The 18,679-nt window shown below is 38.6% G+C and overlaps 1 protein-coding gene across 3 annotated transcripts in view; it reads left to right on the forward strand.

Annotated features, from left to right (window-relative positions):
- The window catches only part of Polr2E (DNA-directed RNA polymerases I, II, and III subunit Rpb5), a 33,374-nt gene that overhangs the window by 7,373 nt on the left and 7,322 nt on the right, over nucleotides 1–18,679 (forward strand). For all 3 annotated transcript variants that reach the window (XR_014440775.1, XM_083112183.1, XM_083112184.1), the window contains exons 2-5: nucleotides 6,332–6,420; nucleotides 11,719–11,780; nucleotides 12,018–12,157; nucleotides 13,449–13,588. Coding sequence is in view for 2 of the 3 variants with exons in the window: in XM_083112183.1 (XP_082968309.1) it covers nucleotides 6,332–6,420; nucleotides 11,719–11,780; nucleotides 12,018–12,157; nucleotides 13,449–13,588 (431 nt within the window). In the remaining variant the exon portion in view is untranslated. The remainder of the gene's footprint in view (nucleotides 1–6,331; nucleotides 6,421–11,718; nucleotides 11,781–12,017; nucleotides 12,158–13,448; nucleotides 13,589–18,679) is intronic.

Consider the following 18,679-nt stretch of genomic DNA (forward strand, 5'->3'; position numbering starts at 1 on the left):
ATTTCCTGTGTATGCCTGATCTTCAATAATTAACATCTCTAGTCTGGGAGGAACCAGCAGTGTCGAAGTCTACTGTGTTTCAAAGGCAACAGATCCCGTTGCAGTAGCACTGGCAGAGAATATTCCACACAGGTAAAACAGCGACATCGAAAAATTAGGCGAGTCCACTCAGTAGCTCAGTGGTTAGATCAATGGCACGGTTTATCAGAGCCCCATGTTCGAGTCCTGGTCGAACCTGCATTTTTCGCTGAAAATTTGTACGTTGGTATTGAAAATCAATTCTCAGATGTTTTCAGCAAATGAACAATATTTTTTTAAATTAATGTAATTGCTTTTATTTCGATACATGTTAACATAAATGTATTAACCCATTAATAGCGTACATGATTAGTTTAGTGCAGAAAACCTGGTGTAAATACCTCTTAGGGTTTTCATGATATACATTTTCAAAGTTTTAGTTGTGCAACTTTTGAAACACACTGTAGTATACACAATTGTTAGTAGGTGGTTTCCTTGCACCTGATTTTCAGAGCTGGTGGCTAGCTTTGAAGAAAATTTTTCGAGCACTGTATATGGTACTGTGGGAATAAAATAACAATAGGATAGTAAATGTAGAGTCATGAATCATTTATGTAAAACAATCACGATTAGTAGATTCTGCACTCAATGGAAAACATTTTGCCTTCAATCGTATATGCAGTAGTGTCTACAGTACGGTAAGTGCTTCTCAATTGTGATTGTGGGCCTCCTCGATGGCACAGTGGTTGTGTCGTCACCTTGTAATCAAGGGTCCCGGGTTCGATACCTGGTGGAGGCACAATTGGTTCGGATTCCACTTAAAACTGTAGGTCCAGTCCCGATTAGCCTTACTGTGCATAAAGTGGACTTAAAACACCAACTCAGTTGTGATTGTGTGTTCCGTGAAATTCTGTATGGTTTTAATGATAGTTTGATGGCCAAGCACATAGTGGTCATCTTTCAATCTCACCATCGAAGATCACAGGTTCGAGTCCCAGCCTGGGCATGGGTGTTTTTTGAGTTTCCCTTTGTCAATTTCATTACATCATCGTTCATTTGCACAAAACAATAGATATTACAGGGTGATTCACATAAGATCTAGCACATTTCTTTCTCATTTTATTTCAATAGGATTACGACATGATGCTCCAATTAGTTTCAGAGACATGGCACATCTGGGTGATTCACACATTCTCAAGAGAGTACGAGGTGTGAAGGATTCAGTAGCTTTCATCGACACATTGCCTGAGTTCTATATATACAGTACATACTACGAATTTTCATGGTATTAAATGATATAGAGTTACGACAAGAGTATTTTAAACAGGTGCTAATCCAAAGTTTAAGTGTTAGATAATTTCCTGAAACTTAAGACCACCGAGAATACCTGATATGACACCCCCAGACTTATTTTTCTGGCTGTATCTTATTAAGGAAAATGTGGACTCTGGATGACTTGAAGAACATTTCAAATGAAATCATTGGTATTGACAACAATACTCCAACAAACGACTAGGAACATAGAACAATGTACCTAGCTGTGCCTTCAGGAGGGGCGAAGGAGATGTTCAGCATGTAATTTAAAGGTTATTATATTAAACTCCCATATCTATGCTACATTTCAGATGTGTGAAATTATTTCTAGCTTTATTGTTGTTCACGTACATTGTGTCAGTTTTGTATGAATCACCCTGTACTTTGTCCCATTATGGCTGGGAGAAATTTTCTTCCATGATTGAGGATTAGAAAGTGCTCACGCCACATAGCAGTTAGAGCCATAGTACAGCGCCTAGAATAACGTAGTGTGGAAAACGGCATTTTTCTGCGCTCTCTGGCTGGTTCCACTCGAAAATGATCCGCTAGAGGCGCTGGTGTTGACCCCGGTGCTTGGTGTTCGACTGCTTATAATGGAAGTAAATGGAGTCTGATTCTTTTACATGAAGCATTTCTATGAATGTGATAATTGCTATGATATTTGGTACAGTGGTCGCGAAGATATTAACGAACATTCTAGACAGTCGACCACGTCCTGTTATCGTCATACTTTCGTTAATAATACGGGAGAAAAAAATACGCGTGGAATGCTCTTGGCAACTACATTTTTGTGTATGAATTAGGTTCATTATTATTATCATCATCATCATTTCTTTTAAAGATATACACACTGAAGCATTTGTATTTTGGATATTTACTGTCGCTTTTCTTCCACTTTAAACTAATCGCGGTGATTATGATAATGATGATTGCATGAAACGACAAGGGGAACCCCACAAAACTTTCTTAGTGCCATCGACATGATTATAAGGCAACTTTCAAACCAATGGGACAAGCGACATGGGATGTTCACACTGTCACACTAGTGACACACACTTCCAGACTGTAAAATAGCATTCATTGCACATGAGGGTCCAAACAGCAAACGACACGTTCATATGGCCTATTCGCGTGCTACTTGTTAGTTGTTACTTCGGTCGGAAATCTGCTTAAAGGAAGGGTGCTCAGACCGAAGCGACGTGCTACAGGGGGAGTTCCCAACTAAGTGACAAGTGACATGGTGCCTTCAGTCTATTAGCAAGCGTTGCTTGCGAACAACAGATAGGCGACACGATAAACCGCACATTACAACAACAGATCTAGGCGACACGATAAGCCACACATGTTGCTTTGTCGCTTCTGCGTCGCTCAAACTGGGCCATTTCCTCAATAGCTTGCAACGTGTTGTCGTGGTTTGTTGTTCGCGCATTCGCGATGCAATGAGTGTCTTGCTTTAGTGAGATTGCGCACCAAAGCGACAAGCGGCACGCGACACTTATCGCTTGAGGATTTCACCAACCGAACGCTGGCCTGTGCTTCCCGTCATGCCGCTACGATATGAAATGTTGCTCTTGATTGGCTCCTTTCCAAGCAACATGTGTCGCTTCGGTATGAAAGTTGCCTTGGACCGAATGACCCATGTCGCTTTGGTGTGAAATCCTCGTATCGTTTGTCGCATGTCACTTTGGTCTAAAATCTCCTTGAGGATACGGTGCAGTAAGAGCTTGTGTCCCTACGGTTCGAAAGGCTGCATTGATTTCCAACTGCTCGCTTTCAAGCGACACTCGTGGTTTGTCGCCTCGGTATGAAATATCTCTCAGGATACTATTTATATTCTAATAACATAGAAAAATAAACTCTAATACACAGTCAAAGACCTGACGTCCGGAATCACATTGCGATGTTTCTTCTTGTGTTACGCATGCTATTTATTTATTAATTTTATTTTACTTTTCTTTCCAAATTAATGCCATTCGTGACTGCAAATCACTCCACAAATGTAACTGTTTCCATCAATTCACTTACCGCCTTTCTAGAGAAACAAATCTACACAATATATTCCAAAAACTAACTAAGCCGCATTACTTTCATAACAAAATTAGCACCTGGGTCGATCGCACTGCCATCTACTTGTCATCGTCTCGGGGAACCAGTTTCTTGGGTCGTTTTCCACACTACGTTATTCAAGGCGCTGTAGCCATAGCAATGGGTCTACACTGTGTGATGTTATTTATACTGTATGTTACTATTTTGATTAATGAAAATTATTAGTCTGAAACTACTGCTGCATCGCTTAATCATTTTCTCTTTGTAAGTTCTTAGTACTCTTAGAATCTAGACAAACCCATTTAAGGGTAGTTCTGGATATCTATTCAATGGAAGACAGGGGTATACCGCGTGAGGCACCTAAAAGTACCACCTGAAATAGCGAAGAAACCAGAAACGGTAGCGATGTGAGGTTTGCGGGAAACAATAATATCAAATGGGGCTCGTAAATCGGAGGTATGGGGTGGGTCGAAAAATATCGACAAATGGGGCATCTGGAGCAAAGTCATATTTTTTTAAATGGAACGGTATACAATAACATGCATAATATAAAAGAGCACACGCAGAGAAACACAACGCCGTTGGTCGCATGCATCTACTGCACATAGGAACGAAGATATGGCCATGTGAAAATATGTAAACAAACTAACAAGTGGCCCACTTGACCGTCAGTACGACGTCATGTACAAGTATGAGATGTCGGAAGCCATTGGACAAGATGAAGACAGAACGTGTTAAAGGAAGAAAAAATACAGTAGACATCGTCAGCACCATGTATTTGACAGTGTTACAGCATAATGAAAATGACCATGACAGTATGTCAAAGAACCACTGTGTAAGAAGCGAAAACCTGTCAAAATGTGTGTTCAAAGTGGTGGCCGTCAGCTGCGATACAGGCAACGAGGCGCCCACGCAAAGATCGTTGCACAGAATGTAGGGAATGTCCCTACAGGCCGCAGTAATGCGGTGTTGCATATCCTCTCGAGTTGTTGGCACATCCCGGTAGACAATGTCCCTCAGCTTTCCCCACAGGACGGTGTCAAATCTGGGGAACGAGCCGGCCATTTGACAGGCCCTCCACGTCCAACCCAACGATTTGGAAATGTATTTTCCACACATGCTGTAGCGCGTCTTGCACTGTGAGCTGGGCACCCGTCATGTTGGTACCACATTTCCCTCCTTGTCTGAAGTGGTATGTCCTCCAATAGTACAGGCAGTTCATGTTGTAAAAACTGTATGTATCGGTCAGCATTCAGTGTCCCTTGTATAAAAATAGGGCCAATGAGATGTTCACCCACTATACCACACCACACGTTCACACTCCATGGCCGCTGGCGTTCCACTTGGCGAAGCCAATGTGGATTTGTCACCGACCAATAGTGCATGTTCCTTAGGTTGACATTTCCATGATTGGTAAAAGTTGCCTCGTCAGTGAAGAGGATACGTGACAAATCGGGTGTGTCGTGTCGTAACATCCATGTGCAAAACCGAACACGGTCCACAAAATCATTCCTGTGAAGTTCCTGATGGAGGGAGATATGATATTGGTGAAACTTGTGTGTGTGCAGAATGCGCAATACACTTCGCTGACTCATCCCAGCATCCCTGGCAATTTCACGGGAGCTAACGTGCGGATTCACAGCAACAGCGGCGAGAACATTTCTCGCACCTGCCTCACCTGTAGTTGGCTTGTTCCGCACACGTGATCGTGGTGTTACACTTCCGGTGTCTCTTAATTTAATAAATAACTTACCAAACAGACGTTGAGATGGCTGTCGTCTGTCCGGATATCTCTCTGCGTACACACGGTAGGCTTCTGAGGCATTCTTTCGGCATTCCCCATAAATCAGGATCATGTCCGCTTTTTCTATGTTTGTGAACACCATAATCTTCGCTCTTACCACTACGACTGCTTGCTATGAACTCACACGATCTCGTGGACCTGCTATCAAAACTTGCTCTGCGTAAACGCAGTTCTGTCAGGCACGTGAGAAGTCTTAGATGCCGTGGTACTGACGGTCAAGTGGGCCACTTGTTAGTTTGTTTACATATTTTCACATGGCCATATCTTCGTTCCTATGTGCTGTAGATGCATGAGACCAACGGCGTTGTGTTTCTCTGCGTGTGCTCTTTTATATTATGCATGTTATTGTATATCGTTCCATTAAAAAAAATATGACTTTGCTCCAGATGCCCCATATGTCGATATTTTTCGACCCATCCCATACCTCCGATTTACGAGCCCCATTTGATATTATTGTTTCCCGCAAACCTCACATCGCTACCGTTTCTGGTTTCTTCGCTATTTCAGGTGGTACTTTTAGGTGCCTCACGCGGTATACAAGGAGGGGAGAGTGAAAAGTTTTGAGCCTCACATGGAATAAGTGATGCTAGGTAGTTAACGTTTTGGAGGATGTAAGGTGTGAGTTTTAGAACACACTGTACGAACTTTTATGAAATTCACATGTTTTCTTCAATTTTTTTTTGTCAGGTTGAAGTGTCAGAGAATGGCCGACAAGGCCATGATGCGGTGCCTCTTGTCGGCAAGGCCTCACTGCACAGGCTGCTTTGGTCAAGTGAGGCTTCACCGCACTTCCCCATTCACCTTGTTCCCCCGACCTGCGCCTGTCAGATTTTCATCTTTTCCCTGCTATGAAGAATTCACTTCGAGGACTTCACTTCCACACGGACGAAGGTGATCATTCAGTGGTGTGAGCCTCAGGACAAATCATTCTACCAGATGACTGTAAACATATTGCAGTACAGAATGCATAAGTGTATTGATCTGGGGGGTGATTATATAAATTATGTGATTATGTAGAGAAATCATAATGAGAAACTGTAGCTCAAACACCCCTTTCCTATGAGGCTCAAAACTTTTCACTCTCCCCTCGTATGTCAGAAGGTGCCACTTTGGTTGAATTTATTGTAATTTTTATTATTGTTATTGCAGTTATGCCATGACCGTGGGTATTTGGTCACGCAGGATGAATTGGATCAAACTTTGGACCAGTTTAAGGATCAATTTGGGGATAAACCAAGGTATAACCAAGAGGTTTTTTCTGTTCCTTTTGAATGTTTTGTGCCTAAATATTGGTACTAAATTTATTAGTGTGCTACATATGTTTTTCTTGTATGTACGCATTGCTTGCATTGTAGAATTATTTTCTTGTAGTTCTTTCTTTGTCTCTTTCTCTCTCTCTTTTTCTCTCCATTTTTTGAGAAAGAGAGAGAGAGAGAGAGAGAGAGACTTTTTTTAGAGAGAGATGGGGGTGTGCCTATCTCTCTCTTTGTTTTCTTCGAAAGAGAGAGAGAGAGACTAAAAAAAAGAGAAAAAAAGCAAGGAAAAGAGAGAGAGAGATGAGAAAAAGGAAAGAAATCTCTCTCTGTCTCTCTCTCTCTCTCTCTCTCTCTCTCTCTCTCTTTTCTCTTCTCTTCTCTCGGAGAGAGAGAGAGAGAGAGGGGGAATAGAAAGACTCTTTCCTTCTTTCTTTAAAAAAAAAGAGGGAGCCTTCTCTCCTTTTCTTTCTCTTTTCTCTCTCTCCCTTTTTTTTGAGAGAGAGAAGAAGAAGAAGAATACGGTTATTACAAGCATAAGAAAACAGTTTTCGTTGTAACGTTTCAGGAGAACACACACTCCCTTCATCAGACATTTATTTATATTTTGACTAAAGATACAGTTATAACAATTGTTATCAATTTTGATATAAATTTAGAAATAAATGTCTAATGAAGGGAGCGTGTGTTCTCCTGAAACGTCACAACGAAAAACTGTTTTCTTATGCTTGTAATAAGCGTAAACTACAAGAAAATAATTCTACATATGTTGTCACACAAATTTCATAGAGTTTAGTTCCAGATTAGAAACCATAATAATACATATGAAATCAACCAATACACAAACAATGAGTTGATAGCCAACAATGTAGACTCTCCGCGTGCCCTGATTTATTTCAGAATCATACAGAATGGATATGTAGACATTTTTCCAATCATTTCCAATGCAGAAACATGCCAGGGCCAGGTTTTCAGAGTACAGTTAAAGTTCAAGTAACTGGAAGTTGCAAAGTAACATGACTGCCTCATGGAGTTATCGAAGTTCCACTCGACAGCTTCATGGTCAAGATGAAGAAATTTGAATGAAAAATGCAGGCTCAACATGGACTTCAACACCAACATGGGTCTCTGGCATTCCGTGACATTTCTCTACCAACTGAGCTACCAAATCAGCCCTGGCATTTTTACCTGGAATTTCTACGTAGTACATCTCCTGTGTGTTCCAAATCTTACTGTAAGAAATGATTTGGCAGAGCACAACCAATGTCCATGTAAAGAGGGAAATTAAGCAGTCTGGTTGCCAGAAATCGTTTGGTAGTTTCTGAGACAGTGGTGAATGATATCTGGTCTACTGGACACTCGAATCTGTGCAGCAGTTTAGTGCAGTAGTTAGCAGCAGTTGCTTGTGGCACATGTTACGTTTTATGGTATGAGTTCAAGTTCTGCCCCCTTTTTTGTCAATTATTTGTTGCATGTGTTCCCTTCAATTCATGCTTTATTGTTGTTTCACCTTGGAAAAAAATCTTACAGAAAAAAATTAAAATTATTTCTACTTAATACTTTTATATTTTTAGGCCTCCCGATGACACAGTGGTTGCGTCATCACCTCGTAATCAAGAGGTCCTGGGTTCGATACCCGGTGGAGGCACTTAGTGGTTCGGATCCCACTTTAAACTGTAGGTCCAGTCCCGATTAGACTTCCTGTGCATAAAGTGGACTTAAAACTACAAATCAATTTTATATTTTTAGAAGTTGATCTAGAAAGAATGCTCACTAAACTTTTTTCCCCCTCTCACGCAACCAACATGCACAGTTATGGTACAGAGCTTGCAATCGAAACATGTGTAAAATTGCTACGCATTGTAGTCTTTACATCAACAGACAGGAATTATTAATGTTCCAACTTTCGAGTTCTTCACACTTCTTCTGTAAGAAAGTATGTACCCTTGTGGTCCGTAACATCATTTGAGATACTTGAGATTAACTTTCACTAGAAAAAAGCCAAATTGGAACTGCTTGTTTTCCTTAAATTTATTTCATAATCGTACAGAATGGATACGTATACATTGTTCCAATCATTTCCAATGCAGAAACATGCCTTCTAGAACAGCTTGCGCACCTGCGCTTGTAGTTCTACATTTAAACACCAGGCTGTGTGCCAATCGATGCAGTTTGAAACTATACTAAGAGATAGGGCACAAATCGATTCCCTATATTTCCATGTTTCTGTATTGCTAAACACTATGTTGAAGTGTGAAGTGGGGATTAGTTAACTGCCTGCTACTTTAACCTGAAACCCCTAGTGCTGATCAAGACTGGCGATTATCTCCAACTGGCAGATAGTTAACGGAAAGATTAACTGGACATTGAAAAACCGGCCCTAATTAACCTTTAATCCAATATTCTGTCATTTTGTTATTTTTATTAATATAAAAGTACAGTCCCATTTGTCTTGGTTTCATAATAAATGAAAGTAAATTCAATAGCCTAATATTGAAATATGTATAATTGGAACATTAATGTAGAATTTCTTATAATTATTTTTTTCAGCCAATATGTAACACATTCATATTTGTCCAAGTGCATGATGATGTATGCAATTTTTATCATCAGAAACATGTTATCCAATATGAAAATTGAATGTTATTATTTTCATTTATATTGTAATTCATAATCTGTGTTTTATGTTCTCTTTCATACTTTCTTTCACTCGACCAGATCATATTCTTTATTTATAATCATCTCAATTTCCTGCACTAGTATCCCAAATCCTATCATCATGTCTTTTAGCATTTAGCAGACGGGAGCCTATCCCACGTGCAAGAATGTACACATATGAACCTTTCAAGCACATGCTTTTCAAACTTGCCAAAACTTCTTTTGTAATTCGAGTATGTTGCATCTTCATATGTATACAAATAAACAAAAAAGACAGAAATGAAATATTTTGTGTAGTTTTTAAGAAGTGGCACGTTAATGCTATCACATGGTGGTGGGAGACATATCTCAGGGTTGCTATGCGTCTGGAAAACCGGGAAATGTCGGGGAATTTTGCAGATCGTCTGGATTTTACGTGCATTTTGGAGTCTACAAGAGAAAATTTCACTTCTGGATTCGGTTCTTGTGATTCTACTCCCCAAGATTCAGTTTAGAAACTTGTTTCTTTCGTTCTTATGATTCTCAGACTTGTGCAAAATTATGGTTCCTTCGAATTTCTCTAATAAATTTTCACTTTTATAATACTGATATTAGAAAGAATATGAAAGTAAAACTTGCACTCCAGATATCTGATTGATAACTAAATGTAACGTCAGAGGGGGTCTTGGCGTTACGGGAAGGTGTCTTTCAGAGAATACACATTTTTAATCAAATGTTTACCCTTTATTACATAGCTCAGAGGTATAATGGTAGAGCCTATTATACAAGTTATGTTCTTACATACTAGATTGAATATGATTCAAAGTGGGAGGACGATATATGTCTAAGTCCTCCTTTCTTATTTTAGAGAATAATCTAAGTCCCAAAGACTGTAGTTGGAGTTCCTAAGGCGCCATTCTAAGTATTAATCAAAGATTGTTTACCTTACTGATTGACAGAAGATACGTTGATAGCCTCCGGTAGCAACTCTGGTGGACTGACTCCCTTTCCTTATTTGGGGGGTCTTTTATACCCTGGTGGGTGCGGTGTCCGATACTTGCCCTAACCTTCAAGTAACCTTTGAGAGTTCCAGTAGCCTAAATCACATAAGTCCACAACCTCTAGAGGACAGAGCCTTAGCTCATCCATCCGGTCGTGTGTCCTCTATCAAAGTCACGCATGTCAGGAGACCTCAACTCCTTGGTTTTGCCAAATAGGGCACACACACAATGTTCTATTTCTGTTTGGCTACTTCCTGTGAAAGAACTTGGAGTCTCCTTGACGAAGAGAGAGAAGACCCTATGTTTCTATCTCTCTCTTAGGAAGAGGAAGCATCGGACACTTTCCCATGGGGGCCTTTGAATAAAAACCTATTGAAAGATTGATATCTACGAAAAACCAACGGTATCTTCTGGCAAATGATAAAAAAAAATCCTCTTCTATTTTATTACATGTTACACTAAAGTACATTGACAATATGATCATAATTATCGGAAAGGTGGGTGAAGATGAGGATCGTCTATTATTTTATAGATCTTAGTCTTGTTGGCATTTCCTATAGAATTCCTATATGCAACAAAAATTTCTCCAGATGGTGTGCACTTATAAATGTAAGCAAAAAAGCAGCATTTTCTAAGACACTAAATCCGCCAGAAAATGAAAAATTGTGTATGGTTTAGGAACTTTTTCTGTTGTTTTTATATTGTGGAGATCTATTATGGTGAATAGTGTAGTGTACCTCTGTTAACTTAGCCTGAAGGCTAGATGCACGTGATTGTAGCACCCAATACATTTGATGCCGATTGTAATTCTACATTTTACTCATTTAAGTGTTCTTGTGTGTGCAGAATAAAATTTGCTAAAAAAAAGTTGTGAAAGTGAATATTCATAATAATTAACGGATTATATATTTAATTGAAAAACACCAGGTTCAAAAGCAAAAATCATGATGATAAACATGTCTGGAAAAATGACATGGAATACCTGTAAATGTCAGGGAATTTCATAATCATAAAATCGTAGTAACCCTGTATCTCCCATCAGGCTTGTAGAGGTTATTGGTGCAAGTATTATGTGTATTTTTTGTTATTTTACATAACTTTTCTACCACATCTGACTAATTGCAACAATGTCGACTTTCGATTTTGCTACTAAAGTTCACAGCTGAAACTTATGAATATTCACATAGACATGCCTGTACCCAAACTGACCAAGTGTTATTTGTGCCCACCGGAAAGTTTATTATGCTATCTGGTAGTTGAAAATCTTCTCAGGGAACACTATTTTCCCCACGACTGCTAAGAAGCTTCATAATTGAAATAGATCTACTATGCTTTGTTTAGTTTAGAAATTTTCAGTGAAAAATGCAGGCTCGACCAGGACTCGAACCCTGGTCTCTGGCACACCGTGCCATTGCTCTAACCGCTGAGCTACCGAGCTGGCTGATTTTTCGCTATCGCTGTTTTACCTCCATGGAATTGTCTCTGCAGTGCTACCGCAACGAGATCTGTTGCTTGGCAGAGAGAAAATTTCTACGTAGTACATCTCCTGTGTGTGCCTAATCTACAATTTGTTTAGTTTGTATCGAAATAAAAGTGTTGGTATGTTGTATTTCAGTAACATTGATTGTAATGTTCTCTTTTCCAGTGAAAAGAGACCTGCTAGAAGTGACTTAATTGTTCTTGTTGCCCACAACGATGATCCTACAGGTAAGATTGAATTTCTGTTCTTCAAAACAGCATATAACATAAATCAGTTTAATATATTTATGCTAGTAACTTTTTCAATCCGTAACAATCCGTAGAATTGTTGAAATGTAAAGCACAAAGACCTCCAAACCCAGACATTTAGCCGTCACCTTTCAGTCAGGAAATAGCTCGAAACATATAAGGAATATTTTATCATTGAGAAGAGCTGGTTCGTGACATGCTCCTTTTCTGTTGCAGATCAGATGTTTGTGTTCTTCCCTGATGAGCCCAAAATAGGAATTAAATCCATAAAGACCTATTGCCAGAGGATGCAAGAGGAGAATATCCACAGGGCCATCATAGTGGTACAGCAAGGCATGACCCCCTCTGCCAAACAGGTGAGAATAAGTTTATTTCATTTCTATTGTTCTTATTCACCATCACTGTGCTACGCCTTGTTTATTTTTACCATACGTAATGTTTTATTTGTTATTTTCAGGGTAATATGTTCGATTTAATTGTTTGCTTTAATATTGTTAGTGTTGTTATTGAAATTGTAATTTTTGCTGTAGGTTGATTACACGCAATATAGAAACAGAAGTAATTATAATGAAAATAATAGAACTGTCCAATCTTTTATTGAATCCGTTACCAGGACAACAGAATGTGAGATGACATGAACGTAGTTTGAATTGTGTGAGATGGTACAGTCATGGACAGTTCTGGGTTGTAACAATCCCATTGACTTTCAATGGAAGTGTTACAACCCAGAACTGTCCATGACTGTACAAAATATTTGAAAGAACCTGTTTTGTAGTTAAAGAAGCAGCTTATAGTGTTGGTATTGCATATGTGAATATAGTGGTATAATATTGCAATGAATATTTAAAGTGATATGTAGGGCCCGAGACTTTTATGTCCTATAAAACTGTAAAATATGTATGTAATTATGTCATATAAATTGGAAAATATGTCATGAAAAATTACAAATATGTCAGAAAAATGCAGAAATATTCCCAGTAAAGCCAAAAATGTGCACAACAGTAGTCTCGAATTTCTCCCATACCCGATAGAGTCGAGTAGGGGCTGTAATGTACCTAATGTTATTTTTACTTTTGACTGATTTTTGTGAAAAGCAAAAAAGGCAAAGAAATGAGATGGACCTAAGGGAAATCGGTAGGGATGGAAAAGAGTATATAGATCTTGCTCAAAATAGGGACAGATGGAAGGCCTGTGTTGCTGCAGCCATGAACCTTCGGGTTTAAGAAGGCGAGAGAGTTAGTTAGTTAGTTAGTTAGTATGAGCTTCACTCCATCAGTACATATATTTTGTTTCCTTTCTTTTCCTTTCTTTTAGAGCCTAATTTAAAGTGACTTAAATCATAAAAAATTACCTGATTTAAAATCGCAATTTAAATAAAGCCACCTTGCCAGGTAGAAAAAAGGTTGAGGAAGAACTTAGTGTTCGTGAACTTGAAGAGCAAGCTTTTTCACTCCACACCAAAAATACAAGGGATTTGGAACATAGGTTTGTATGGCTTAATAATCGACTTACACTGTAACATACAACGATATCCATAAGCTAGAACTCACTATTCTCTCTTCTAATACTCATGTACATTTTGACATAATGGAAATAAGTATTCAGCTCGTACTTCATCCTATTAATATATTCTTTCCTTATTTCCAGTCATTGATTGATATGGCGCCGAAGTACATCTTGGAGCAGTTTCTAGAATCGGAGCTTCTGATCAACATCACGGAGCATGAGCTGGTACCAGAGCACGTGGTTATGACCCCTGAGGAGAAACAAGAGCTTCTCCAAAGATAGTATCCTTTACTTTACCACCATGACCACCTTTTTTTTTTTAATATCCTTGTTTGATAATATATGCTTCCCCTAATTCTTCATGCCTTTTCTATACGTATAGACCTGTGTTTACATCTTGTATTTTGAGCTCATCCAAGTGTTTTCCACTCGAAAGTTACTTGGTACTCGTTTAACCTTTACTCAGCCAATGGGTCACATGTGACCCATAGAAAATATAGGCGTAGTCGGCCGATGCGTCACTGGTGACCCCATTGTGCTGATTAAAAAGTTCATGTGCTTTTAAGACCTTCATACTTGTATGTGAGGTTGTAAACGCTGACAGATGTTGAGATAAAAACTTTGAAATGTCATGTGGAAGAAACCCCCCTCCCCCCACTCCAAAGTTACGTATGGAAGCTGGCGCGAATTTTAAATTTGTACACTTATTTGACAAAAAATGTTATAACACTTAGACTATTTGACCAATCTACTTCGGGTAACTTTTGTTTTGCAGCTAGAACATCAGGGCATGCAACCGTGCAGGAATCAAAATGCCAAAACCAACCTCTTCCCCTGCTATTTTTGGAAGGAGAGGCAAACTTTAACCTTATTTTCAAAGAATGGTCCTTTCTCAACCGAATGAAAGTCATTTCATGTTCCTGGGTGCATTACATTATAGAATATGTGAAAAAACTCCCCATTTTTATGATTTTTTTCATTGAAAGTTGGGGGCCGCTGCCCACCCAACCCCTCTTATTGGCTTTGGCATTTTGATTCCGACACGGTTGCATGCCCTGATGTTCTAGCTGCAAAACAAAAGGACTCTTGGGGTGCAAGCAGTGGCACTGTAAACCAACTTTTTTCATATGTATTCAAATTGCCGGAAAATTTGAATTTGTAGGGCTTCTGTTTTTGTTTTACATGCATTCCTGCATTGGTGTTTTATTTCTATTATGTCTAATTAATGCATAATAAATATTAGGGATTGGCCGATACCGATAAAGTACCGATATAAAATTTACCGATACCGATAACCGATATTCTACCGATCCGATATAAAATTAGAAATAGTCCTTGAAGAACCTGAAAGGTTCACTGACCTCTTTAATAAATGTGTGTTTCAAGGTGACTGCAGTGCAAGAGAAATTGCATATTTAGACATTTACTTTTTTAGAAAGTAGGGCATGGATATTATCAATAAAAATTACAACAAAATGGTAGAATTTTGCACTAAATTATCAGAAAATAATCGATATATCGGATCGGTAAAATAATCGGTAATTTTACTGATACACCGATATGCCTATATCGGCCGATACCGATAGAGTACCGATTAATCGGTCCCATCCCTAATAAATATTACAATAAATAAGAATTATTGCAGTAAACCAGGTCAAATTTTTCGGAATGCACCACTGGGTGCAAGGGGTGGCCTGGTAAGGCGAACAAAAGTTAACCTCACTTTCCCATAGTACACCTCGATAACTGCTTCTTGCAAGCCAACGAGGCTCTGGCATCTGGTCCTACAGTCAGCATAATCCTCTATGGAGTAGTGTTGTCCTGTGTTTGTCCTCGTGCATGCCGAGTTCCCCTTTACAGCCTCGGCTTTTTAATAGGTGGGGAGATTTTATCCTCGGAAACAGTTTAGTTTTAGTTTTTGGTATGTAATGAATGAATGAATTAGTTTTAAAAATTGAGTGAGAAAGTTTTCATTTTTTATTTTCTTGTTAGGGGCCTCAATTTTGTTTTAGTTAACTTTAGTTTGGAGTTTATCCCAGTATTGTAGGATTGTCAAAAATAACCTAAATGCTGATATGAAATACAATAACTTTTTGTACGTACGTTTCGTGAGTATCTGGTTTTCCAATGAACTACGTTTCGAGAATAACTGTTCCCGTCTTCAGGTTCTTAAGTTACATAGGCTATCCAAAATACACCATAGCCACGTGTATTTCTCCTAAAATTCCAGGAACAAGGATACATGTTTGGTTATTAATATAGGAAAAATTGGAATCCATACTAAAACCCTTTAAAACTTCCAAGCCCTTTGTTATTGTTAAAAACAGGGTGTAAAACCATCTCAGGCTAAAATAACCCTTCCTACTTAAAAAGATAAAATTCGTTGAGGAGGCATCCTACGGTCAGTACGAGGTAGTAAAATTGGAGGTCCCGTTTTATAATTTTATCTTTTTAAGTAGGAAGGGTTATTTTAGCCTGAGATGGTTTTACACAGTGTTTTTAACAATAACGAAGGGCTTGGAAGTTTTAAAGGGTTTTAGTATGGATTCCAATTTTTCCTATATTAATAACCAAACCTGTATCCTTGTTCCTGGAATTTTGGGAGAAAAGAATTGACGAGGCTATGGTGTATTTTGGATAGCGTATGTAACTTGAGAACCTGAAGAAGGAAACAGGTGTTCTCGAAACGTCGTTCATTGGAAAACCAGATACTCACGAAACGTAAGTACAAAAAGTTTTTGTATTTTAGAATACCTGTTTAATCGAAATGTGTGAGTAATTCGCACAACGACTAAATATGGATGCTGATCTGCCCATAATAAAAAAGTTACCCAAGTGTACTCTTGAATTAAGTCTTAAAGCTTTCCTGGCGACGAATGATGAAAAGATTCTCTCGGCCTGACGACCAGGTGAGTTGTGGAAAAGATTTCAAACTTTCGAGAGCTAACATCACTCTCATCTTTAAGGTAGAAGTGCAGTGCTTAGCATCAACCTGGTGTATATGTGTTCGGAGATGAAGGTTCCCGGTGAAGATGGCGAACCACTAGTCTCTTGTCTCGATTTTTGTCGAACATTTTCCAAGATTCATTAAATTACTCACACAGGAGATGTACTACGGAAATCTACGTAGTTTTGCAATAATTTGCACCCACCACCATATTCCGTAGCTATTGTGCCATTTCTTCATGCTTAAACCCTTCTGTGAACCTCTTTCGTTACACTTAACAGTTGATTTCGACTCAGGAAATCACAACACCCCCTGTGCTGATGCTTTAACTGACAGAAAAGTTTATTAATTGGCTGTTTTGTCACCATGCAGCAACAATTGAAACAATGCAAAAATTATCTATTGAGTACAAAGTTTTCAATGTTGTTCATGATTTAAAACAAGACAGATTTTGCTTTACAAAACAGGTAGTAGAATGTTTGATTGTTGCTTTGAAGGTAATTGTGAAATATTTACTTAAGTGCGAATAATCAGTTTCATGTATTCATTTTTCCACATTATCTAGTTCCATGTTATTGAAGAACTAAACAATAAACTGTGATATCAGTGGCTAAGTAAGCATGCTGAGTTGTTGACTCACAGGCTTGATACTGAAAGTTCTGGATTTGATTCCTGACCTGATAATCATTCATCCTCATTGTGAATATTATCCAATGGTGGCAGAAATGTGACACAAAATTAGAAAAAATAAACATTTTTATTACTCCAAGTTTTGACACATTTCACTTATTTTTCTCAAGAGCTATAAACATAATTTGTTTTTTGTAGTCACTATGAGTATGGTTTTAGCGTTATTAATCCTAATATAAACAAAAACAAAAGTGCATGGAAAATGTGCGGAGATTTCAAAATTTTATTCAAGTGTAAATTTATTCAGCACTTAAACTCCATCCATAATTGTCAGCAGAAAGTAATGATGTTTGAGATTGATTAAATGAAGAAAATAAGTGTGCAGTAAAAGGTAAGCTCATTCTATACCCTGCCAGTTTTTTTATGTCCTGCTTCTTTGGCTGTCGAATGATTATAACCTCCCTTGATATCACCAGAATGTTTGTCCCATAATTCCCTGCATCTCATCCAAGCAAGGCAACCGTGTGTGCATGTTTATGGAATAATTTTGCTGATTCATTTCCTTTTGTGTGTGTTGTCTTTTTTATCAGATCAGATGCTTTTATAAATACAGGTTCAAAAGACATATCATACTTGCCTGAAATAAGCCACACTAAAAATTTGATGAGGAAAATAAAAAAAAACTGTATATAAGCTGCACTCTTAAAGTTGGAGGGAGGGGAGGAAAAAAGACAATAATCAGAGATTTCAGGAGGAAGAATTACCAGGAGCAATTTTATTGTATATATCTAGGCCACGTCCGAATCGGCAGCAGATGTTGCCTAGAGCACCGTTCCATCCGGGGAATGAGCCTACCTACGTTTTCCGAATTGGCAGCTTACATGGAGTTGCAGGGTAGAGGTGAAAAGCGCGACAGATGCACGCTTGAACTCGCTGTGGCCCTGCGCTTATCAGTCATATTCCAACTCAGTGATACTTGGACATTTTATCGATATAATTGTAAATCAAGAAATTACATGTCACATTTTTAATATGAGTAGTAAATAGGTGGAAATCATTGTAATGTGTGGTTGGCGTCTGCTTTCGTACTGTGCACTTGCGCTCCAGAGCACAGTGGGTGACGTTCGGGCTGACTCCTGGTGGAATAAGTGGCAACTGCACTGCAAGGGGACATGTCGATTCGGACGACTTTGATGACACACGAAAGCAATGGGAGAGAACGGGATGGAGCACTTACCAATTTGGACACGGCCCAAGAATTTGGAAACAATATGTACCTGTAAAATTTCCCTTCAACACATTCTTTTCTTGTTAGGTACGATATCAATCATTATTAACACTTGTAACAAGTACGTAAACAGTTTTCTTAATGTAGAGTGTACCAGCCCAGTGTTGTTAACTGCCTAACAGATTTTCACTGGCCTACTCACTGTCATCAATGTTGTCATGACTGATGTATTGTTACATTATTTAAGAATGAGAAATAAGCACCATTTTTAAACAGCATACAATATGAAAGCCAAGGTCGCTAATATAAGCCACACCTTAACTTTTCACAGTTGAAATACATATAAAGTACAGCTTATTTTTATGCTAATATAGTATAACTGACCTGTAAAAATAATTCATGATGGTTGCGGTAAACGCGGTTTAAAATTACTTACGTGAAATTTAGAAGATTTTGCACTTCCGCATTGCACAATTTAATGGTTCAATCCTATTAATTTCGAAGATCCACTGTCTTCATTCACAAAAGGGTACGGCGTTTGAAGCGGAGATTGTACCGTGTCACTGC

The sequence above is a fragment of the Lepisma saccharinum genome, chromosome 26, assembly GCF_977018435.1.
Source record: "Lepisma saccharinum chromosome 26, izLepSacc3.1, whole genome shotgun sequence".
In the NCBI taxonomy this organism is placed as follows: Eukaryota; Metazoa; Arthropoda; class Insecta; order Zygentoma; family Lepismatidae; genus Lepisma; species Lepisma saccharinum.